The sequence below is a fragment of the Cibotium barometz genome, chromosome 43 (genome assembly GCF_041138505.1).
Source record: "Cibotium barometz isolate CiBa-2024 chromosome 43, ASM4113850v1, whole genome shotgun sequence".
In the NCBI taxonomy this organism is placed as follows: Eukaryota; Viridiplantae; Streptophyta; class Polypodiopsida; order Cyatheales; family Cibotiaceae; genus Cibotium; species Cibotium barometz.
The window spans coordinates 13,465,179-13,490,886 of record NC_141088.1 but is presented as its reverse complement, the minus strand read 5'-3'; the positions used below and the strand labels follow the sequence as shown (position 1 = coordinate 13,490,886).

The 25,708-nt window shown below is 39.9% G+C and overlaps 1 protein-coding gene across 1 annotated transcript; it reads right to left on the bottom strand.

Annotated features, from left to right (window-relative positions):
• Positions 1-22,046: 22,046 nt before the first annotated feature.
• On the bottom strand, positions 22,047-25,232 carry MAD2 (DNA-binding HORMA family protein). Its single transcript, XM_086781188.1, has 7 exons — positions 25,076-25,232; positions 24,342-24,357; positions 24,090-24,220; positions 23,788-23,908; positions 23,009-23,112; positions 22,622-22,743; positions 22,047-22,494 (listed from the first exon to the last, which is right to left on the bottom strand). The coding sequence occupies exons 1-7, from the start codon at positions 25,146-25,148 to the stop codon at positions 22,444-22,446; spliced, it is 618 nt and encodes a 205-aa protein (XP_086637314.1). The 5' UTR covers positions 25,149-25,232; the 3' UTR covers positions 22,047-22,443.
• Positions 25,233-25,708: the final 476 nt, after the last annotated feature.

Here is a 25,708-nt window from a genome sequence, read left to right as displayed (position 1 = left end):
AAGCAATTGTCCTCAATTGCTTAAGAAAAATGCCAAGAGAACAAGATTGTTGATGTCATAACCTGCAAGGTAAACTCAGAGCATATGCAGAGTGAACCAATCAAATGAATGTATGTAAGACGAGTCTATGTGTCCCATACCACACAGGCACGTTGTACATACACACATAGGATGGTAGAAAGATAGAAGACATAAATGTGTCTGGAGTATGTATATGAAACCAATCTGATGTCCCACACCAGATTAATCTCATACATCACTTCCTTCAGAATAAAAGTTTGAGGCGGAGTGACTAGCTCCCTCTCAAACTTAAATTCCGACATAATTTTTCTCTATCTGGAAGTTTCATTTCTTTTATGGAATTCAAACTAATCTTAAAGTAAGGTTTACAAATCATATTATTAGGTTAAAAAGAGATTATAGAAAAACTTATGAAAAGGTGAATATGTATACATACCTCGATTGTTGGTGTGATTGGGATTATCTGTCAAAAGAGACTCAAGGATACGTGAGGTTATAAACTCACAGTAGATGCAATGAGTCTGAATGATGTAAAGTTAATTTACTTTTGAAGTTGACATAAATTTAAATAATAGACACGAAATTCAAGAGTAGAGAATCGTACCTATATATATATATATATATATATATATATATATATATATATATATATATATATATATATATATATATATATATATATATATATAGTTCAAAAAAATGAGAAAAAATGTGAGCGAAATATAATTTATATTTAACTTCTGATTATGACTATAAGGAATAAAAATCCTTAAGCATGATTACTATTATAAGAATAGGTGTAAGAAACTTACTTGGAAGGTGTTTGAGTCACCGTCTGAAAGATAAAAGTTATTTAGGATTATTTGAAGAATTATTTACTAAGCTATAAAGGATAGGAACTTACTTTGCAAATGTTGAACAACCTGGCTACATAAATACATCATTAAAAGGTCACAAATATCGTGAGTATATGTGATATTTTAATTATGAAAAATAGAGAAACTTACTTGTTGGGAGTGATGGAGTTATTCTGAAAAAGAAATGTTATATGGTACCAAACAATTTAAATGTAGTTCAAGGATTCATACTTCTCGAATTAATTAGTGTCAATTTTGAACACATAAAGCAATTAATGAATGGCTTGAATATGTACTCGCATGATGTTGGGATAGCACATCTACATGGTAAAATGTTAGATAAATAAATATAGATATATATGATGCAATACAGATAAGAAAACTTACCTCAAGGTGTAATGAGTTGAGAATAAACAATAAAAGCGGTGTTCAAATATCACAAAAATATGAAGACCCTCGCACATTGTTGTGGCTATCCTTAAAATATTGTAATCTCTGCATCACAAAAATAATTAGACTGGACCAAAGGATTTAGGGTCTCTTCCAAGCCTTGAGATAAGGTCTTACTCCCAAAAGCTACAACTTTTTAAAGTTTTCAACAAAGCTTTCTTTTCTTTTTTATGGGTTTTTCTAGCATGCAAACTATATTTTTCAGATAATTTTAATTAAAAACTAGAAAATAAACGTTGAAATAATTAAATTTGCACATACAAATGAAATAATTATCCAAAAAGAAACGTGATAATCTCAACCATAACTTATGAAATTTATTTGGGTTTAAAAGGATATTGTTTGACCATTTTAAACATATTTAAAAGATCGAGGAACAATAAATTAAGGTTTAATTGTAAACAGTATACTCTCAAAATGCTTGAATATTTGAAATAAAAATATAAATAGAGAGATTATGGTAAATACTTAGCTTAGATATCATGTCGGTTGGCTGCAAAATAGTTGTTTGGACAACACAAAATATGCATGCAATAATTTAATTAATTTACAAGTGGTAAAGAGTAATCATATAATGAAGACTTAGCTCATGATTTGTGGGAGTCGAGTCTCGATGGTGACGAAACAACGTTCCCTGTCATTGCTCCAAAGAATTGGCCATCTAAAAAATTTATTCAAGAGGATTGCTAAAAATAAAATATACATTTTTTTAGAAGCATTAATTATATATACATAGATAATCAAACAATAAGCACTAATTAATGCTTAATTAAGGTGTCTTGTTGTTGTGCACCGGCCGAGAAATAATGATGACAAGGCTTTAATCAAAGAAAAACTTTAATTAAAGTGCAATAATTACAGACATGCTAGAGAGGTTTTAGGGTTCAAAGATGTTGATGTCGAGGTTTGAGGAGTCATTGTTTTCTTTAAAAAAATCATTTTTCTTTTCACAATTCAAAGCTAGAGAAAGAGTTGAACTAAGAGAATGTGATTTAAACATATTTACCTCATATCAAATTGTAGATTTCAAGCCTGCTATGAATTTTCTTCTTTGATCCTTGGTGCGAACCTTCTCGATTACCTGCATTTATAATAAAATTTGCCAAAACCTGTCCACATAAGTTGATACATTTTCTGTGTTAAGCTGTTTGAAGGTAGACCATCGTTGTCGAGTCTTAGCCTTGTATTGTGAAGGTAGGAAATGTTTCTTTAAGAGTTCCTGGAACTTTTTCCATGTTGAAGGTCTATGTTCACCTTGTTTGGTCACATTCCACCATAAGGGAGCACTTTCGATCAAGTGATTTACAAGCACATTTAATTTTATCTTTTTCTGAAAACTTCTCGCCAGAGAAATAATCATCTAGTTGGCTAATCCAAGCAATGAGAACTTGTGCATCCTTCTTGCCATCATAATTTTAAAAAGTGAACACCTTTCAGCTGATTGGTGAGTCCTTGTTAAAATTTTGAGCACGCAATGTAGCTTTAACAGTGCGTCTAACTTGATCACTTTCCTCCTCATCTGAGTTGGAAGAATCAGAAGCATCGCGTTTGCATTTGATACGCTTGACTTGACGCTCTAATTTGCATCGCAGTTCTTGTTCATTAGCAATTTGTTCTTAAAGTGCTAAGATTTATTCTTGAGCCATGGGCGGAATGGGTAAAGCAGCCATTACAACTAAATTAAGACAAAGTTTAGCTATAGATCAGTCATGAAATGATGGGTTCACTTCCGCGTCTAAAAGATTTGAGAGTTCTGAATTTTTTGTTGGATTGTTGCCCTTGGTGGGGAGCGGTGAGTTTTTCTCAAGAAGTTTTTCTTTTAAAGGATTAATGATAGGCTTAACAAAAATTTAAAGCCCTTTAAGCAAAATTTTGCTTTAGAGAGGCTATGGGTTTTTCTCTCTTCTAATTTTTGGTCACCAACATGTACCCAAAAGGAGAGAGAGAAAGGTAGATGGGATATAGTATAGGGTGTATATATATGTGTGTGTATATATATATATATAAAGTTTGTTGGAAACTTACATCCAATTGCCTTCTTTTCCTTGGGCAAAGACACTAACTCCTATGTTGCATTTGCATCCAATGCTTCCATCTCCTCATCCATGGCATCTTCCCATTTCTTATTTCCAGTTGCCTACTCAAAGCGAGTGGGCTTAACCTCCTATATTCATGTAAGCATAATGATGGACTGTATATCCATCATATCTCAACCTGTCAACAATAGGGTATCTAACCCTCGTAGACCTGTATACACCTGGATCACGCCAGGTGTCCTCAAAACAGCCTTGGTTCTCCTTGCACTAGGAGTAACCATAGACGGAATGCCAAGCTCCTCATCAAGGCTCTGCTCTGAGAGCCACTAGAGTCACCATCCACATATGAGTGACCTGCTGACAGATCAGGCACAAAATGTTGATCTACCTTTTCCTTCCCTTTCCGTGATACATGTGTACCTGCATCATTCCTCACCCTGCCTGACCATGGGCTAACATTGGATCCACTACTCGAGGACTCCCTAGGTCCACTCTCAGCACCTGTGATTGCTGCTCTACATGTGGTGCAACGTCAACCATCCACATATGAGTGACCTGCTGACAGATCAGGCACAAAATGTTGATCTACCTTTTCCTTCCCTTTCCGTGATACATGTGTACCTGCATCATTCCTCACCCTGCCTGACCATGGGCTAACATTGGATCCACTACTCGAGGACTCCCCAGGTCCACTCTCAGCACCTGTGATTGCTGCTCTACATGTGGTGCAACGTCAACACTTCTTACATCTGCATCTTCTGTTGCCTTCACTACTAGTGTATACCAGAGCTACTCATCTCATCGAAGACAACATCTCTGCTTACTCGCATCTCACGAGTGGTAGGGTTATAGCATCTATAACCTTTTTGCTCCATAGCATAACCAATGAAGATGCATTTCTCTGCCTTTGGATCCAACTTTGTTCTCACTTCATTAGGAACATGTACATATGCAATACACACAAACACTTTCACAAGTGACACATCCGGTCTTATGCCTGTAAACTTATGTTCAGGAGTCATACTATGAACAGCTGCAGTGGGTGTCCTGTTCATAATGTACATAGCAGTTTTGCTACTACTTCTGCCCAAAAGTAATGTGGCATATTCCTTTCAGCCATCAAGGCATGTGCCACTTCTGCAATGTGCCTGTTTTTCCTTTCTGCAACACCATTCTGTTGCGGAGTTTACCTGCACGTAAATTGCCTCTTGATCCCCTACTTTCTCAGGAAATCGCTGAAGTCATTGGAGAAATATTATCCCCCACCATCTGATCTTCGGCATTTTATTTTCATGCCTTTTTCCTTCTCGACCAAGGCTTTCAATCTCTAAAAGTGAGCAAACACCTCACGTTTCTCCTTCATGAAATAAACCCACACTTTCCTAGTGTGGTCACATCAATGAATGTAACATAGTACTTACAATTATTGCAGTCTTGGTCGGTCCCCATACATTTGAATGTATGACATCCAATAGCCTTGCACTTACATGCTTTTCATGTGGGAAAGCATGTTTGGCTTGCTTACCAAGTTGGCATGCTTCACATACCTTATGCATACCATCAGTCTTAAACTTTGGCAAACCTGCAACAATATTTTGGGCCTGCATAGACTTCAGTTTGTTGTACATTCACATGACCAATGTGCTTGTGCCATATGTCAATATCTGCAATGACACCTGTTCCATGTGCAAACATGGCTGCCTTTATCTCAAGCATGCTCACATCCAAAGTAAACATCCTGCCATTTCTGTTACCCTTTGTAACCAAAAAACACTTATGTTTGAAGTCTTCCATAAAACATCCTTGAGGATTAAACCTTACTTATAGACCCTGCTCAACCATCTGTCCAATAGAAACCAGGTTCTTTATAATATTCGAAACATGAAGTACATCAGCCAAAGTACTTCATTTTGCCATCCTACATAGACAATGGCACTTTACCAACATGCGCAATGGGATGCGTAGTATCATTACCTATTTCTACATAACCTGGTTTTTCCATTTTCTTCATATCTCTAAACCACTCAGCATGACTAGTCGTGTCGTTAGAGGCGCTAGAATCCACATACCATATATCTCGAGATCCTAACACATCCCCTGTTATGGAACTAAGCATGTGCTACATCACAAACAGCTGCTCACTTCTGTCATCACCTCCATGTTTGCTAGAGATGATGCATAGTTGCCTTGCTGCAACTTCCCACTTTTACTGTCATTCTACTTTTTGTAGCAGTCCTTTACCATGTGTTTTGGTTTGCCACAATAATAGCACTCTATGATATTTGCATTTTGATTTCTTTACCAACCACCTTGGCCTCTTTAGCTCCCCCTGCCTTTAGACTATTGGCCTCTTCCACCTGTGTATGATTGCTATCGTGAATCATTGGATTGTTATTGTCCAAAATTCTGATTTCCTTGTCGGCCACCACCTTGGCCTCGACCATGGCCTCTACCTCTGCCTCTACCTGAATTAGAGTAGAAGGCCTGTTCCGATGTGTTCTTGCTTTGTGAAGAAGAATCCTCACCTAAAGCCTTTTCTTCTATGATCAGCATAGATATCAAGTCCCGAAAGTTGGGAATATTCTCCCTAACTGCAATGGAGGTCTTGAATGGCTTGTACTCTTTGCCAAGACCATTCAAACAAACACTCACCAAATCATCATCCTCCACTCATACATTGATAGACCCTAGGGATTCAACAATGCCCTTGATCTTTAAGGCATATTCATTCATGGCCATGCTTTTCTTTTCCATAGTATGCAACTCTTGCTTTAACTGCAAATTCCTTACCTTTGTGTTAGTCTGGAACATCTGAACCAAATTCTTCCATGCAACTGCTGGAGTGTTTGCATCCTATATGTGTCCTATCATAATGTCTGTGACACTAATTGAAAGCCAGTACATAACTTTTCTTGCACCCTGATTCCAATCTTTAAATGCCTTTATATCTGCAGGAGTGGCATTCTCCTCAGATAACTCTGGAGGCTCCTCATTGTCTCCTTCTACATAATCCCAAAATCCTTTACCCATTAAGAAATTGGTCATTCTGAACTTCCAGGCATGGAAGTTATTCTTATCCAACTTCTCACTAACAATTTGATTAATTCCGTCAGACATGTTTTCCTGAAGCAATCAAATAACCTGCAAACAGACAACTTCTGTATGCAACCTGTGATACAACAGTATCTCCTGTAGTAGCTGTTGCAACAGCGGTACTTCAGCACAGCTTGTGTGTCACCAAATGTGACTAGAGTACATATATATACACCCAGTATATATATACACCAAATGTGACTAGAGTACATATATATACACCCAGTATCAACAATACATGTGCAACCCACCCTGTCTGCACTTCCAAAATGCATTGTTGCACTGCAATAACCAGATTTCGAGCAAAAACAGTTCTCTACCAGAACTTCCAAAAACTATCAAAAATACCCATGCAGTGACAAAACGGGGCCCGTAATGTGCCCGAAACGCAAATCTAGCCAAAAATTTTCATCCTATAAGACAATATACTTGCCCTGTAGCTCCGCTCCTATGCAAAGACAGCTCCTCAATCGGAGATGTGTAGCTCCCAAAGCTACTGAGAGGGTGTTGTACCTAAACCAAGAAGGGGAAAGAGATGATGGTGCTCTTACCCGTGTAGTACCGCTTCCTTCCTTGCTTGTTCTTGCCTCTTGCTTGCCTCCTTAGCTGTCACACGAACCAAGCTCTGATACCATAAAGAGAATAAGGGGGAGAGGGAGAGCATCTAACCCTAGCAAGCAAACACACACACACAAGAGAGAGCAAGACACCAGAGAGATATGGATGGTTGAATTTTCTTCTATCTTCTTCTTCTCTACTCAACCAACATAACATAAAGATAAGAGTACACACTATATGGGTTAGTACTCAACTACTACAACATACAAGGGTCGGTCCATAATGTGAACCCGACTAAATGAGCTGGCGCTATAACTATGCTAGTCTCTAGTAATCCAAAATGGCTATCACACAGCCTGTCATCCCACTGGCCGCATATCACCCATAATCTCACCAACCATGCCAATGGTGTAGATGCGGAAGCTATCACCCAGGCAGGTCGTCAATGTCCGCCGCCTAGCACTAGTTGAGCTCGATATCTCAACACAAATGCCTTTATAACATCACCAACTTACCTATGTTGATACATGAAGATCAGATCCAGATCATGCCAAGTCTCAATCCCTCAAGAGTATTGTCTAAGCTCTCTTATTTTTTACTCTTTCTTAAAGCAACCTCAAAATCTACAAAGTTGTCTTCTTGTGCCTCCATGTCATCATTGTGGAATCATCTAGGTGCAAAACAATGATCATGTGCAACCGTGACCCCCTCCATTAAAGTATTGAAGGAGCTTTTTGTAAGACCCATTGCTAACAAAGAAGGTATTGAAATTTTGCTACCATGCCCACAAGGCCTATTTTAGCATGTAAATCGCCTATTTATGCTTGCAAAACCTTGTCCTCTAAGTTGAGGAACTTTAAACCATGGGGGATGTTCACATACACCTCCCCGAGGATCTCGTTGACCGAAAGCAAACGTCACACCATTACAAGCTCTCTAGTAGTGCCTTTCAAATAGAAGTTGGCTTGTGAACCTTAATCATCTCGAAAAGGGGGGCTTCATGTTTCATCATAGATGTGAAAATTGTCCCTTGATGGGAAACCTTGATGATGGCTTGCACATCAAGTGAGCTTGCTGCATAATGCAACAACAAGCTCTCTAGTGCCTTTCAAATAGAAGTTGGCTTGTGAACCTTAATCATCTCGAAAAGGGGGGCTTCATGTTTCATCATAGATGTGAAAATTGTCCCTTGATGGGAAACCTTGATGTGCACCTTGATGATGGCTTGCACATCAAGTGAGCTTGCTGCATAATGCAACAACAAGTTCAATACAAGAATTCTTCATCTTTAAACTCGAAGTTACTCCTACTAGCTTTATCAATCTCAAAGTTGCCTCCATCTTAGAAACTCATTAGCTTTGGTAAAGGTTTCTCCTTTAATAGAGCTAACAAGTCAGCTATCTCTATTTACATGGTTACACGCATCCATGGGGTACAAATTATGAACTTGTAAAATGGTAAACCCCCCTACATTTCAAGAATTAAGTATAGTGTACAAGAGCTAATAAAAATGTATAAATAGCCCCTTTTGGGTCATTTTTCAAGAAGATAATTAAGGAGAGAGAACCCATGGCTTTGGTAAAGGTTTCTCCACTAGTATAATTTGTACAAGTCAACCAACTTTTGTTAACATCCATGAGATAGAAATTATGAGCTTGGAAAGTGGTAACCCCCCTTGCATTGTAAGAATTAAGGTTTTATTGTGATTTCATAAAAGTTCAAAGTATGCTTAAAAGTATTTATTAGCCTGGAAGTCCTTGGTATGAACAACCCTACACACGAGCACTTTTTACCTTGTGCTGACAAGGGTTCCCCCCCCCGTGTGAACACACTCTTATGTGTTGCCACATCATCCATTATCATTGAGTACTTTCCACCATCGAGCTTTGTCTCTCTTTCTCTCTAAGCTTGTTTGTCACTGTGTGTGCATGTGTGTCTATGTGAGTGTGCAGAGCATCTTCTCCCTCATCTAACATTGGTATTAGATGTTACCGACGTCTTCCTACATTCGCATATTCGATTGTCATCTCCGTCATTGGCATTTGTGTTTGCTCTCGCCTCAACTCCTACTAATGGCCTTGACGCCTTCCTCTTTGGCGTGGCCACTTGTCGGTTTTCTAGGTAAGCTCTTGCATCACTCACTTGCAACAAATCTAGGGTTTCGGCCTTCTCTATACATTGGTTAACTTTTCTCTATGTTGTCGTACATTCAGGCCAACACACACCAGCACTGCACTCAGCTCAAGCTTTGAGAAGATTTCAACATTGGATCTTGGTAACCACATAGTTATGTTGTTTATGCTATTGTTGTTGTTGTCTGAGTAGTACTGGCTTTTAGCTTTGACATTCGACTTCTGCATCCGTCAATTTAGCCCACTTAGTCATTGTTGGAATTAGGGTTGCAGGAATGCACACACAACTTCAAGAAGATGAGGAAGCTTGAGCACAACACAGTAGTGTATTATGAGTGCCAAAAATGAAAGATAACCAACCCTAAAAGATAATGGGCGTATATACAATGCACGGGGGAAAAAACCTCCTAGTGAGGGAAAAAGTGCCCCGGCGGTCCTAAGTGTGTTCACACACATCACTACTATAATATGGTAACAAATCCCCCCTGGAGTGATGCGGTGAACAAGAGCTAGCACTCATGTATAGGGAAGTGTCTAGCTATGTGGACGAATCCACAAAAGGGAGTAAGCCCAAAGCTTTGCGAAAAGCTTCGAACTTTTCACGAGGCAGAGCCTTTGTGAAAAGGTCTGCAAGGTTATCCTGTGTTGGCACATAAGCCAAACTGATCTCTCCTGCAGAGAGTCTCTCCCTGACATAATGGTAGTGCACCTCAATGTGCTTCGTACGAGCATGGAACACTGGGTTCCGCGCAACTGCCAATGCGCTCTGACTGTCAGTGAAGATGGTGGTGGCAGATGGCTGCCCAACACCCAAATCAGCCATAAGGCGTCTGAGCCACACACACTCAACCGTAGCTGTGAAAGCTGCCCTGTACTCAGCTTCACAACTAGAAGTGGCCACAGTAGGCTGCTTCTTGCTCAACCATGATATGCATGAGCTTCCAAGCATGAAGCAAAAACCACTCGTGGACACGCGTGTGTCATAACAACCAGCCCAGTCAGAATCTGAAAAAACATGTAAATCTGGTGGCAATGATCCCCCCTTGGGATAAAACAACCCAAGATGCCGAGTACCACTCAAATAGCGAAAGATACGCTTCACTGCCTGCCAATGCTTAATGCCTGGGCTATGCATAAATCTGCTCACCTGTGAGACTGCAAACTGAATGTCTGGCCTCGTAATGCATACATAAATGAGGCAACCAACAGCTGTCTGATAGAGTGTGACATCAAAGTGATCTCCAGCATCATGAAGACTTAACTTCAAACCTGTCTCCATTGGAGTAGCAATAGGCTTGCAGTCTTCAAGGCCAAATCTCCGCAACAATGTTTCAATATACTTTGTCTGACACAAAGCAATACCTCCATCACACTGCTTAAATTGTATCCCCAAATAATGATGCAAATGCCCCAAATCTGACATCTCAAAAGAGGCATTCAAATCAGCCTTAAAATCAGCAATATGACTCTCATTTGGTCCTGTGAGCAGCATGTCATCGACATAGAGAGCAATGATTAGATGTACATCATCCACACGTTTAACATACAAAGTGCTTTCTGTTGGACTATTCTGAAACCCATGTGCAGTCAAATATGCATGTATTTTTTCATACCAAGCTCGTGGAGCTTGCTTTAAACCATATAAAGCCTTTTTTAACCTGCACACTTTGTTTTCCTGCCCTCTTTGAACAAAACCACGAGGCTGCGATACATACACCTCCTCATGCAAATCTCCATTTAAGAACGCAGTCTTTATGTCCAGCTGATGTACATTCCAACCATTATGAGCTGCTAATGCACAGATGCTACGAACAGTGGTCATACGACATGTGGGAGCAAAAGTCTCATCAAAATCAATGCCCTTCTCTTGAGCATAACCTTTTGCAACAAGCCTAGCCTTATGGCGATCCACTGTGCCATCAGGCTTACGCTTCAATTTGTATACCCACTTAGTGCCAATGGCCTTCTTGCCAGGGGGCAAGTCACATAAAGACCATGTACCATTCTTCATAATAGCATCGTATTCTGCTTGCATAGCAGCCATCCAATTTTCTGAACTTTGTGCCTCATCAAATGAAACAGGCTCACTTTCATCGCACATACTAGAAACAGCCAATGCATAACAATCTGACGCATAAGAGGCACCATGAGAGCCAGAACGAGTGCGACTAGACAAAGGGGCATCCAACTTGCTGTCACGCAAAGTCTGCACCAGCCAGCACCAGCCATCTAGGCATATTCCTAGAGCCCTCAATCTCTTGTCTCTCATCCTCAAGTGCATCATGCACATCTGCATCAGATATAGGCTGATCTGTGCCATCATTTAAAACCTGCATAGGCTGAAAAACTGCCTCATGAGGTATTGCACTTGACTGTGCACCACTGAAAAGAGGCAACAATGTATCATAGACATCACGTGAGCTGATATCTGTCTCCTTAGTACATGAAACCAAGGGCTGAACTGCATCTTCCACAAATACAACATCACGGCTAACCAAAATGCGCTTTGTCTGTGGATGATACAAACGATAGCCTTTGCTCTCAGCACTATATCCAACAAAAATACATTTGACAGCTTTGTCATCCAATTTTCTGCGATGTTGCACAGGCACTAATGCATATGCCAGGCAACCAAAAACACGTAAATGGCCAACAGATGGCTTGCGGCTATGCCAAGCCTCATATGGAGTGACAACCTGTAATGCTTTGGTGGGACACCTGTTTAGTACATAAGTGGCACACATGACAGCCTCAAGCCAAAAACCATGTGGTAGACTTTGACTCTTAACCATACATCTTGCCATTTCCATGAGAGACCTGTTTTTTCTCTCAGCCACACCATTTTGCTGTGGTGTATACGGCACTGTACATTGGTGTTTTATCCCACGCTCAGCCAGAAATGCATTAAATTCTGAAGACATATACTCCCCCCCTCGATCTGAACGGAGGGTGCCCATCTTACTTTCTGACACATTTTCAGCCATAACCAAAAACTGTTTGAAGCACAAAAACACTTCGGACTTTGCCTTCAAAGGATATACCCATGCATGCCTGGTAAAATCATCAATGAAAGTCACGAAGTAAAGGTAGTTTCCAAATGATGGAGTTTGCATGGGACCACAAACATCACTGTGAACAAGCTGCAATCTGCGTTCAGCTCTCACTGATCCATCTTTGGGAAAGGAAGCACGCTGCATTTTACCCAATATGCAGCCCTCACAAACATGCTTGACAGGTGCCTCAAGCTTAGGCAAAGAAGACACCATTTCAGATTTCTGCAGGCGCAGCAAACTTGCAAAATTCAGATGACCAAAACGTGCATGCCACAGTTTTGCATCTGAAATAGCCTGCGTATCCATAATAGCACATGCTGAATCCTCTACACATTTGCCATCCATATTGAGCTTATACAGCCCTCGACATAGTGAACCAGATGCTACAATGATGTCACCACAAGAGAGATCATGAACAGTACATCTGTCATCCACAAATTTTACAACCAAACCTGTTTTGGCAAATGCGGAGACTGACAGCAGATTCTTTTTGATCCCTGGCACATACAATGTATCAAAAAGTGTAAAGGTGTTGCCATTTGCAACATTCAGCACAATCTGTCCAACTCCTTCAACGGGATAAGAGGAGTTATTGGCACAAGTGACAGTATTCCCTGTGGGAGCAGACTCAAGGAAAGTGAATAAACTGCGCTGCGAGGTGATATGCTTAGTGGCACCACTGTCAAAGTACCATACATCTGAATCTACTGCAGACATACATGTGTCATGCAAAGATGGGTCATAACTGCACTGCGCATTGAATGCCCATTCTGTATCTAGCACAACATTAGCAGATTCATTGTTAGAAGGAGAGGCATCTGCAACAGCCATACCAGCCTCTTTCTTCTTAGCCTCTTTCGCAGCCAGCTTAGGACACGCTTTGATGACATGATCATTTCCCTTACAGTACTTGCAAAATGTCTTCTGTTTGTCACCCTTCTTCTCATCTTTGTCTTCCTTCTTTGGTTGCGCAGCATTTGCAGATTTCTGCTTACTAGAAGAAAAGCCAGCTTTACCTTTCCCGCTTCTCTGACTAGCAACGAAAGCTTGATCTGCGACACGCATAATATTCCTGTTTTGCCTTGACTGGTCTTCTTGCAGCAAAACAGAAACTAACTCCTCAAATGATAAGGCATTGGGATTGCCTTTCATCATCAAGCGAAGAGTGGAAGCAAAACCCTGATAAGAATCTGGTAGACCATTCAAAACAGTCTGCACAAGTGAACTGTCTGACAGGATTTCATCTGCAGAAATGAGCTGCTCTTTGAAATCCTTGATCTTTGTCAAAAAGCTATCCATAGAATCACCTTCGTTCATATGCTCACTCTCCAACTGTTTTCGGAGGTAAGCAACACGAGCCTCATTTCTTGCCTGATACAATGTGGCAAGTACATCCCAAGCATCCTTAGAAGTCCTGCAGGAGCGAATATGTGGGATAATGGTACGTTTGACAGACAGCGCAATCAAGGCATGAGCCTGCGCATCTCTACCATCCCAACGAATCTGCTCTGCTGAAAGTGGTGGTTCTCGAACAGCTGCTACAGCACTTGTGCCTGTACCATCATCAACAGTACCTGTTTCTGATGTGTTTGCAGCATTCCCAGCCACAATAGGACGTGCATCAATACCCTGCACAATATTCCATAACCCCTTTGCTACCAATACATGTCGCATCATATATGCCCACAATGGATAGTTGGTGCCATCCAACTTATCCTCAGCAGCCAACATGCGGAATACATCATTGTTGTCAGCCATGGCCAATGACTGTACTACTAGATGTAAATGCTGTCTGTAAGAGGTAAACCTGTATAAAATCGACCTGTGCTATATAGCACAGCCCAAAACAGACGAATGGGCACCTGTCCTGTAGATTTTAATCTTGACAGAAAATCTGCACAGTAGGACGATTTTGCCTGCGCAGTACTTGGAATGCAAAAACGGAGGGCGAAATGACTTCAGATCAAAATTCTGAAACGAACAAGCCCTACGGGCTGTCCCACGGCATATACTAACCTGCAGACGCTCGTGAAACCTCGTTGCAATCGGAGGAGATGAAGTGGCAGGTGCCGGTGATGCTGCCCGGGAGGAGGAAGCCTGCTCTGATACCAATTGTTGGAATTAGGGTTGCAGGAATGCACACACAACTTCAAGAAGATGAGGAAGCTTGAGCACAACACAGTAGTGTATTATGAGTGCCAAAAATGAAAGATAACCAACCCTAAAAGATAATGGGCGTATATACAATGCACGGGGGAAAAAACCTCCTAGTGAGGGAAAAAGTGCCTCGGCGGTCCTAAGTGTGTTCACACACATCACTACTATAATATGGTAACAGTCATTTAGCTTTCCATTTGGCATTAGACTTTTGCATCCGTCAATTTAGCCCACTCAACCATTCAACTTTCCATTTGGAATTGGACTTATTTGTCTATCAATTCTGCTTGTTCATCCACTAAGCTGCGTTTGTCATCTTGGCCTCGTCAGCAGATTTGCCCTTTGGTTTCCCTAAGTTAGCACTTGCACATTCAACATTCAACTTTAGCTTGAGCTGTACTCAATGATTGATCATCATTTAGCTGCTTCCATCGGTTTTGCCATGTCTTCGTCTTTCAGCTATCAGCATTGAACTTTCCTCATCCATTCGTTGTAGCAGTTGGCTTTACCTAGTCAGCCGTTCAGCATTTGGCTTTCCTCATTCGACCATTTGGCCATTTTGCTTCAATATTTGGCTTTCCTCATTCGGCCATTTTGCTTCAGGCATTCCACATTCAAGCATTCAACTTTAGCATGCTTTTACATTAACTATTTCAGTCGGCTTTTACTACCTGATCAGCCATTCATCATTTGGCTTTCCTCATTCGACCATTTTGCTTCAGGCATTTCACATTTAAGCATTCGACTTTAGCATGCTTTTACATCAGCTATTTCAGTCGGCTTTTGCCTGATCAACCATTCATCATTTGGCTTTCTTCATTCAACCAATCTGCTTCAAGCATTCCGCATTAAAGCATTCAGCTTCAGCTATTTCGGCTTTGGCTTTGAGCATTCGACGCTTGGCTTACGACATTCAACGTTTGGCTCTTTGACTTCAGTTATTCAGCCATTCGACTTCAAGCTTTTAACTATTTGGCTTCAGCCTGTCAGCTACTCAGCTAATTTTGCTTCTTTAGGCATTCAGCTTTTAGCAATTCGGTCAACAACAATCAGCTTTCAGCGCTTCATTCAGTAGTTAATTTGTGGCTTCCAATTCAGCAGTCAGCTTTCAATGCTTGGCAATTAGCATTTAGCTTTTAGCCATCAACGTCCAACATTTGATTGTGTAGCTTCTACATCAGCAGACAACTTTCAGACCTTCAACTGTCAGTATTCAACAGTTGCCTAGGTTTACTTCCTCGGTCAGAATTACTCCATTGGCCGAGTTTACTCATTTAACAGTCACTTTCAGCTTTGGCATTTGGATTTCAATCTTTTGCCTTTGGCACTCGGCATTTGGCTTTCAATTTCCATCAGCTGATTCAGATCTTGTCCGCATAAGTAGCCAATTCACATTTTGTCCGTTAGCTGTTTCAGCGTCTGTCCACCATCAAATGATTGCACGTCAGCTTCAGTCCTACTGATTTAGTTTTGCTGACTCCACATTAACATCAGACCTGCTGTTTCAGTTCTATTATTTCAGACCTACTGAATCCATCTCAGCTTTGGATTTGCTGATACTCCATCACTATCGGTCTACTGACTCCATGTCAGCATCAGATCTTCTGATTCCTCATTAGCTTTGGATCTGTCTCTACATGAGCATCGGGCCTACTATCTCCATGTCAGCATCAGACTTGATGATTCCAAGTCAGCTACCATCTTGTTTATTCCCCGTCAGCTTTTGGTCAGCTGATTTTGACCTACTGATTTCGACCTATTGATTCCCCGCCAGCTTTTGGCCACCTGATTTTGACCTATTGATTCCACTAGCCAATCATATAAACTATCATTCTACAAAGCCTCATCACCACTAGTATCATAGGCATTGAGATTAGCAAACATTTGAGGTACTCAGAGTCACTTGAAGCTACTGCTTATGTCGGATAATACTTCAGTTTGCCCATTTCTTTACTGTCAAAAATGTCCAACGACTTAACAATTAGATGTAGTGATTATGCTACTTGTATGTCATTGTTGGCAAAGGGGGAAACACTTATTACATGCAAGATTGTCAGTTAGTGTTGGCTCATCTGATGCAGAATTGCATGATGCTACTATGCCCCTGACATTGATCCTGAAGATGATTGGTATTTTGAATCAGGATTGTCGGTTATTGTGGTGCTATGCTTGACATTGATCCTCATGATGATCACTCCTCAACTGATTTTGCTTTATCGTAGTTGTCAGCATAGTTGTCTTTCTGGCACTTACATTTGAGGAGGGACACATAATGTGTATTGCTATTGGTGATGTATGTGGGTGATGTATGTGGTCACTTATTTATTTGACCCCTCAGTTGTGCTATGTCTTGGACACATACGCATACGTGTATGTAGTGCTCTTTTACTTGCTGACATGTATTACTTTTGCTGGACTAGCTCCTTGTTTGAGTCACCTCACCTTTGCAGCTCGTTGGCATGGATGCTAATGAAGTCAAGCTGTTACATTAATAAACTTGGTGCTTTGTCACTATGCATAATTCAGGTTTCATTACATGAATCTATGTGGGATTCCACATCCTTTTTATATTGCCATGCTAGTTGCCTTGTAAACTCATGGTTTGGTTGGATGTATGTCTTGCTACCCCCACTTGTCACATTTATTCTATCAGCTCACTCCATTTTGCTGATTCTGCCTTGTCGGCTTGACTATTGACAAAGGTTATTTTTCAGATGTATTGGTATTCAGTGGACCTTGACAGTTTATCTTTTACTGTTGTTCACAGTGCTTACATTATTCTTGCTGACCCAACTGAGCCTGTTTTGGCTCTGAATCAGCTTTTTGCCTGCTGCTCTACTACTGACAACAATCAGTCAAATTTAACAGCCCAACTTTCCCATATTACTCTAATGCCATGAGTTATGTGTTAACTTAAGAAGATATAGCCATTGTGATCTCTAGCTGACAGCAGTGGGACACGTGCCACCTCTGGTCATGCATCTTATTTTACTGATTTTGCCCTTGCTACTTCTGCATTACATGAGGAACCACCTTCTCTTCTTAATGTATTGGATGGAAGATGATCATTGGGTTACAGTCATACATTCATCCTTCTATTTGCTGACAATGGCAGATTCAACAAAAATTGGCCTTGACGATTTGCTCGTGACGGTATAATATGCATTTGCAATTGTAGACATTGGACTTTTGCATAACCATTTGAGTAGCCAGTTTATACCAATTGAGGGGGGCCTCCAACTAATCCTTATCGGTAAACTATCGGATGCCTTATTATAAATGAAGTACCCATCTTGAAACTCAGTATGCAATGTCACAATTGAGCAAATTTACATATTGCCCCAGCTTGGGCATTGGCACACACTGAAGCAAAAATACATTTTCTTTATGCTTGTTGCCTCCACTGACAGCTATTGGGCATGATGATCTAACACTACGATATCCATCAGTGGTGGTAACTGTTTTCGACAAAAGCCACTTCCTGTTTGTGAATCTAAGTACAACAACATTCACAGCTATTCAGGTATGTGTATGGCTCTACCGTTAATTGGCAGCTCTTGGTATTAGACAGCCATCTTCTACCACCATTTTGCTTTGATTTATGTGCCTACACAAGCTAATGTAGCAGATGGGTTTACCTAGTTTCTGCTACAACTTGTACATGCTCACACCATTCACTTCGAGAGGGGGGTTATTAGCATGTATGTAAGTCCTTGGTGTGAATAGCCCTACACACGAGCACTTTTTACCTTGTGCTGGTGGCAAGGGTTTTTTCTCTGTGTGAACGTACGTGTGTTGCCACATCAGCCCTAGGGCAAGGGCTATAATACTCTTGTACTCCACTCATTTCATATCATTATCATCGATTACTTTCCAAGATCGAGCTTTGTCTCTCTTGCTCTTTGAGCTTGTCTGTCACTATGTGTGTGTGTGTGTGTGTGTGCGTGTGTGCGTGCGCGCGCGCGTCTGTGTGAGTGTGCAAAGAATCTTCTCCCTCATCCAACAGTATTGAACACCATGTTTTTTTTGTAGTTTTAAATTTTTGTTTGGGTCTTTAAGGGGCCCATTTGTAAACATTGCAACCTCCAAAACATGGACATCAAAAAAGCAAAGCAACGAAAAGATGCTACCTTAGATTTTATGTTCCTTAGCTTTTTCGTGTGAAAAAAATAAAGCTTTTTTGTCTCTAAAAGGGAGTGGACATTATTTTCAAAGTGGTGCATAAACCACAACATCGAAACGCACTCCTAATGTTTTTTGTTTTAAACCAAACTCAATTTAAACCACTTAAAGACTCAATATAATGCATAATAATGTAGCCATACTTAGCAAATTGAAGGATAACATTGCACACTAATCCAAAGCATAAGCTTGAAGGGATAACATTGCACACTATTGTCACCGCAAGATCACTAAAGAGGAAGGTGGAAGCAAGCGCCATGACGACCTAAGGTGTGTGGATGGCTACCTACATGCCCACTTGCACACGAGGAACAAACCCTTAGCATAAGATGTCCCCACGAGGATTTAAATCCAAGACCTCCCGGACATAGCTATACTCACTTTGACATCAACACACACATAATGTATAATGGGCATGAAGAACGTGAACCTTGTATTTTTTTTAATCACAATGGGCATCAAGAGAATCAATCTCTCTCTCTCTCTCTCTCTCTCTCTCTCTCTCTCTCCCCCCCCAACCCATACTGTCAGAGTGGTTTCTTGAACCATCTTCTCTTGCTTTTGATCAAAAAGTGGGAAATAGCAATGAAGGATAACTCCCTATAGTAACACCTTGGAGATACTTCAAGCCTTAACTCGTCCTCATAAATGAGAATGCTACAATGAGTTCATGAGGTTGACAACTTACACAACTAATCTAGTCATGAAGCAAATTCTACTATGTTAAAGTTGATTTGATAGCTACGAGTTCACCTACTCTATAATCGTTACCATAAAGAATTGAGTTCAACATATAACTTTTTATGGATATGTATAGTTACCGTAACCGTAGTATCCTAAGGGCCATGCAAGAAACATGTCTTTAAGACTAATTTATCTCATAATTGTACATGCAACATGGATCCCACATTTAACCTAATTAACAAATTCTTGGTTTGCTTGGATAGTTTTAAAAGACCTTTCTCTTTTATAACCATATATGTTTGTATCCTTTTTATTATCACATGCTTGCAAATGAGAGCCTCATTACCACTTTTCCCATGGATGTATGATTCATATATAACTACATATAAGAAGTTATCCAACTTGTTAGCTATGTTAATGAAGAAACCTTTACCAAAGCCATGGATTCTCTCCTTAATCATCTTATAAAACTTGCTAATTCAAAAATTATATTTTTATGAAGCATATTTTTATGCATATCCATCCAACTATTATATTCTCCATTAATCATTCAACAAGTCACAATTTACGATCTTCTTTTAATTGTTTATTCATTGAGAGAGAGAGAGAGAGAGAGAGACAGAGAGACAGAGAGAGAGAGAGAGCATGTTAAAAAGTACACATCAATAATTGATGAGAAATGTGGTGCCAAAAAGCACAAGAAAAATATGGAGTGAGTGTGAAAAGCCACATCACCAAGTGAGAATTATCTTACCTTAGATTAGTGTTGTCATTAGTTATAAGATTAGGTAAATGTCTTATTATTAAGAAATTATTTAGGAGAGCTCAATCCATGCTTTCAACATGGTATCAGAACCTGGTTTTTCTCTCCTAGCTTAGTTTTAGTTCATTAGATTAGTGGTCTTTATTAGGGTGTGTTTATAGATTCACTTTTGTGTGTGAGTTAAATTAGGATCATTAGATTTCCCTCTTCCTCCATCATTCTATAGTGCAATTTAGAATTAGATCATTAGAGCCCCAAAGCAAATCACCAAGAAAGCACAGAGGTGATCATGTTATACAAGGCTATGTGATTGCTAGTTACAGAGTAACAAGGAGTTATACAAGGCTATGTGATTGCTAGTTACAGAGTAACAAGGAGGAGTAAAAGGCCTCTTGCTCAGCATTAAGAAGAAAAAGAAGAGCAAAACCACAAAAGAGAGGTAAAATCATTGTGTTCCTTAGGCAAAAGAAGTGAAGAACCATAATAGAAAGAAGGGAGCGTCGCCAGCCAATCCGGTCTGTGCAGTTGAGCCAAAGAGCAAGAAAACCACCAGTAAACTCAATCATTTGCAAAGCTAAAAGGAGACACCTATAGCAACAAAAAGGGCAGTGATCAATACAAGAGAGAGAAAGAGAGAGACAACTGTCTCCAACTAGGAGCGCCTGCAGAGAAGCCAGCGTCCCCAGGCACGACTGTGGGCATGCGTGGTTGCTATCGCCCTTGGTGAAAATTGTGAGCTCTGAAGCAAGCTCAACACACAAAGCAGATAGAAGAGCATAAACAAAAGAGTAAAGGAATGAAGGAGGCCACACCACTCACTTTCAAAACCTTTGTGATAAGATTAAAAAAGCCCTAAAGTATAAAATTTGTGGTGTGCAATAACTCTCATAATAAGGAGTGTTCACATGGACATGTCCTAAATTGGCATGGGATTCATCATCAACGAGAATTTACCTCTATCATCATTATCAATATTCATCAAACGCCATTGTGTAACCCTTGTTGTAAAAGCGACCACATGAGCACACTGACATATGTTTGTGTGAAAGAAGAGAGTACAACCTTGGTAAAAACGCTGCAACCAAATGTGTATGCAAGCGTAAGTGTGCACAAACAAAACATGAGTTGCAACAAAAATGAAAACAACAATGAAGAAGAAAGAGAAGCCACAAAAGTCTCGTATCAAAAAAAAAAACATCTTACTACCTATATCTTAAACAAAAATTTATTGTAAAAAAATTCTACTTCTTACAAAAAGTGCTTGTAACTAACTTCTGGGACCGATGATATACCCAACTAGAAATTCATCTCACCTAAGAGCCAAAGTAACATTAAGGAAAAGAAGTACCAAAGTTACACATACGCAAGTTGCTCATAGCACATAGGGAAATGTAGAAAGAAAAAATTCAAACAACATTATATAACCAACATCTAACCACCTTGAGTAACCCAAAGATTTGACACCAAAGAAAAGTGTTAAAAAATGTGGTGCTAAAAAGCACAAGAAAAATATAAAATGAGTGTGTGAAGCCACATCACTAAGTGAAAATTATCCCACATGCAAAGAAATGCTTAATTATATTCTCCTCATATAAAAAAGAGACATTTCAAACAATGAAATACAAGCACAACATCTCAAGTCTTTTTATGATTACATGTTTCCATCATGTAACCTAATTGAACTTGAGTCTAAACTTAATTAACACACACTCATCACAATGAGTTTTGTTCATTTTTATCCACCTTAGATTAGTGTTATCATTTATTGTAAAATTAGTTTATGATTAGATAAATGTCTTGTTATTAGAAAGTTATTTAGGAGAGCTCGATCCATGCTTTCGACAATAACTAGATGCATCATATTCAAAGATGCTTTCTAACAAGATTCATAATAAAGGTTACAAGCCCCAACCCCCACACCTAGTGCTTGTAAGAGAAGACTTGATATGTTAAGTGTGATGAGAAAAAGTGAGGCCTACTTGATATGTTGTGATGAGAAAAGTGGAGCCTACTTGATAAGGCTAGAAAAAATGAACCTCAATTTCTCACAACCAATAGTCTTTTGCCACCAATATAATCTCCTATTTTTTTAATTAGCTAAAAGTTGGGAAGGGCTTGAGTTACAACTAAGGGACAGACAAACCCCTTAGTAGTAAACTCAAGGAAACTAACCACATTGAGAAGAACATCTAAGATATATACTAGAGATCTTACAAGGGTCTCCTAACCAAAATTCAAGAAAATCAAGCAGGTACATGACCCAATGTATATATTAAACTTTGCAGTGAACGAGTGCCTGAAAGGAGGGTTCAATAACTTAAACATCAATTCCCACTTAAACTTCACGCTAATAGATGAGGTCTTCCCCCCTCCAACAACCAAAAAAGCACTTGATATTGCATTGAGCTGAGAGAGCTCTGCTATGTTATTTATCATACAAGCATAGAACCATACAGGTCAATCATCTGATTCCATTCTGAAGGCCACTGATGCATCGATTTTGTGCACCTGCACAGCAGGGCAAACCTCAAGAACTTCAACAACCAACCCTGCTAGAAAACTACACATTCTACAAAACCTGCACCCATTAAGCATACCTAGTATCAAAATGCTAAAACTTGAGTTAATCAGATACCTTGGTATCAAATGACCTCAGCTTGACCACTTGGGAGTTTTCAATGATCTTGGCATCGCTGTCTGTCCATGTGATTGGGACTGTGGCATCTTTGTCCGTGTATGCAAGAACATCAAAAATACCTGCACATAAAATGCATCATGTAACATATCATTGCAACAAGAAGACAATACTGTAAAGAGCCACAAAGCCAAGAGAGCACAAATCCATCATCAAAATCACCCATCCACAATCATACGCACATTGTGTGTGTGTGTGTGTGTGTGTGTGTGTGAAACCCATTACATGACGATATTCACAGAAATTTCTTTACGATGGGTTTTGGTTTTCCATGTCTGCATTGGTTTTACAGATGAGCTTTTACCAAATAAACCCTTGAGTACTTACAAGTCGTGTTCAAGCAGGGAAGGAATGTAACACAAGAAGTTATCTGGCGCATGATAGCTTGGATCTCCTTCATAATATCAGCATCACTCTTCCTCTTCGAAACCCTAGTTTCAAACATGAAAGAAAAAGTCAGTAAAAGAGAGAACCCTCCATCACATGCTAAATTGCCATCAAAACAGCAAGCAAAAGGTCAGCTGAAGTATGAACAAAGAGAAACCCCTCGGTCATGTGCGGAAAAAACCCATACTGTACACCATAAAATCCTGTTTCTCAAACATGAGAAAAGCCTTTAAAATGTGCAAAAATACGTATGCATGTGTTCATGAATGTAGGCATGTATGTATGTAGGTATGAAGGTATAACGTATGTATGTAGGTATGAAAGTATAATGTATGTATGTAGGTATGAAGGTATAATGTATGTATGTATACATTTGTGGGTACATACATGCATAGGTATAAATGTATGTAGTATGTATACATTTGTAGGTACATACAAAGATACCTACATTTGTAGTTTGTATACAATACATTTGTAAGAAACCCAATTCTCACAAATGCTAAGCCCAACAACTCAATTGAACAGGATAATCCACTATTCTGAAACTTTTTCTATCACAGACATGTAGAAGGAAACCAACTCTCTCTCTAATGACACCCTTATTTCAAATCACACAGAAACTAACATATTGCATGACTTGCAAACACCATTAATCTCCCAAGAAACCCTAGTCTCAAGCATGAGCAAAGTAGCAATCTCGAAAGGAATTGTGAAAATACCCTTGTTGGACAACTTCCTGATCTGCCTCAATGATAAAATTCCATCTTTCAAGCGGCTCAGAAGTGGCTTGATCTAGGATGACGAGAACCACTCTCTGAAGTTTTCCAGTCTCAAGCCATGCTGCAACCATTGATTTGGTATTATGAAACAGAATACGCAATGGTGGGTAACAAGAATCTAATCAACATGCATGTATGTATGTGTGTTTGGTATGTATGAAAGTATATATGTATGCATACATGCATGCATGTACATACATACATACAGTAATGTATGTATGTATGTATGTATTACTACACACCTGCAAGTTGGGTTGTAACCCCTGTGATAAACTTCTTCACGCTTTCATCTTGTGCCACAAGGAGGGTGAGGCCATACTTCTTCACCTTCCCAAACTGCTCTGTCGGGTAAAGCCCACGTTGATAGATGATGCTAGAGACAAAAAAGAAAGCATTTTGATGTATCAGACAGAAAAACGAGAATGCCATCATTTACCCATTTGCAGCAAAAGGGCCAAATGATGTGAAAAAATACAGTGTCACATGAAACTAACCTGTTAACTGCATAGCCTGCATCAAGTGAAACAAAAACATGTTAAAATCTCCTTGACACCCTAGCTTCTATAATCTTTGCAAATCATATTGAAAACCTAGAAAATCTCTGAAAAACATGTCTGCAAGAAACCCTATGGAAAAAACCAAATTTCCTGCACAAAGCTAGCAGCACCAATGCTGTTAGCTGTGAGCACCTTCGTCTCAAGACCTTTGAAACTCTGCTAGACGAAACCCTGATATAGATGGCAGGAAAACCCCCAATGTCTTTATTGAAACCACACCATCTCTGCCACAAACCTCTGACATCAGTATTGAAACCCTAGGATTAATCGTAAGAACTATCATACCACTTGAAATCTTCAAAGTGCCCATGATTGGATCTGTCCTAAAACTGACGCTTTAATGGTGAAATGCCTTGAGATATCATGCTTGGATACATTGGTTTCTGCAAGAAAACCCCTAGAAACTCTGCCCTAAAATCCACATTGAAGCCCTAGCACCTCTGCCGTCAAGTCCATATTGAAACCCAAACACCTCTGCTGGAAACCCTAACATCTTATTCGGGAAAACCCTAGCATCTCTGCTGAAAACACTAACATCTACTAAAAAAACCCCAGCGTTGGCCTAGGAATCACAGCATCTGCTCTGAGAAAATTCTAGCATCTTTTCTAGGCGAGGAAACCCTAAGATTTCTATGAAAAAATGGCCATCGAAGCAGGGTAAAAGAACTTACAGAAGAACTCGGTAACGATGTCTGCAGAGCCTTTGAGGGTGATGACATCGCGGGCAACTTGGGCGATGGCCATGGATGGGTTTAGAAGAGGGATAAAGGTAACTACGAGAAGCAATCAACAGCTTCTTGTGCTATGGAGGAGGAGCCCCTGCTAACGGTAAACTGCATGTTTTAAACTTAAATTTCCCGCTAAATTATTGCTTCTTTTCTTTTTTGCATTTTACCTTTTTTTTTCATGGCAAGGACAATAGCCTCCCGGGCGAGTGACGAGATCGTTGCTTTTGGACGGGCATCATACCCATTTTTGAGCATTTTGGCTGTAAAATACTTGTATAAAAAATTACACTAAAATACAAAAAAAAAACTTACTATATTTCAACCAAACCCGTCAATTTTGAAGGGCAAGGGTGCCTACCAATATCCCCCCCCCTCCTCGTGAAAAAAAAAACCACTACAATTCAGCCAGCTAGCCCTAACCGACCCAAGTGGTACGCTACGTATTAATACTTAGAGGGCCTTCACAAACTTTTGCGGACTTTTTTCATCGTAAGGACAATAGCCTAGGGGCGGAGGTGGCATCCTCCCTCCCACAAGTGATGAGATGCATGTTCAATCCCTCCCCCCAACCCCCCC

Excerpts from the sequence above, each read along its gene's own strand:
- MAD2 (XM_086781188.1), bottom strand. The coding sequence starts at position 25,148 with ATGGCCATCGCCCAAGTTGCCCGCGATGTCATCACCCTCAAAGGCTCT. Across the intron at positions 23,909-24,089 it reads GGTTACAACCCAACTTGCAG|CATGGCTTGAGACTGGAAAA; the intron begins GTGTGTAGTAAT and ends CAATGGTTGCAG. Across the intron at positions 23,113-23,787 it reads CAGGAAGTTGTCCAACAAGG|GGTTTCGAAGAGGAAGAGTG; the intron begins GTATTTTCACAA and ends GTTTGAAACTAG.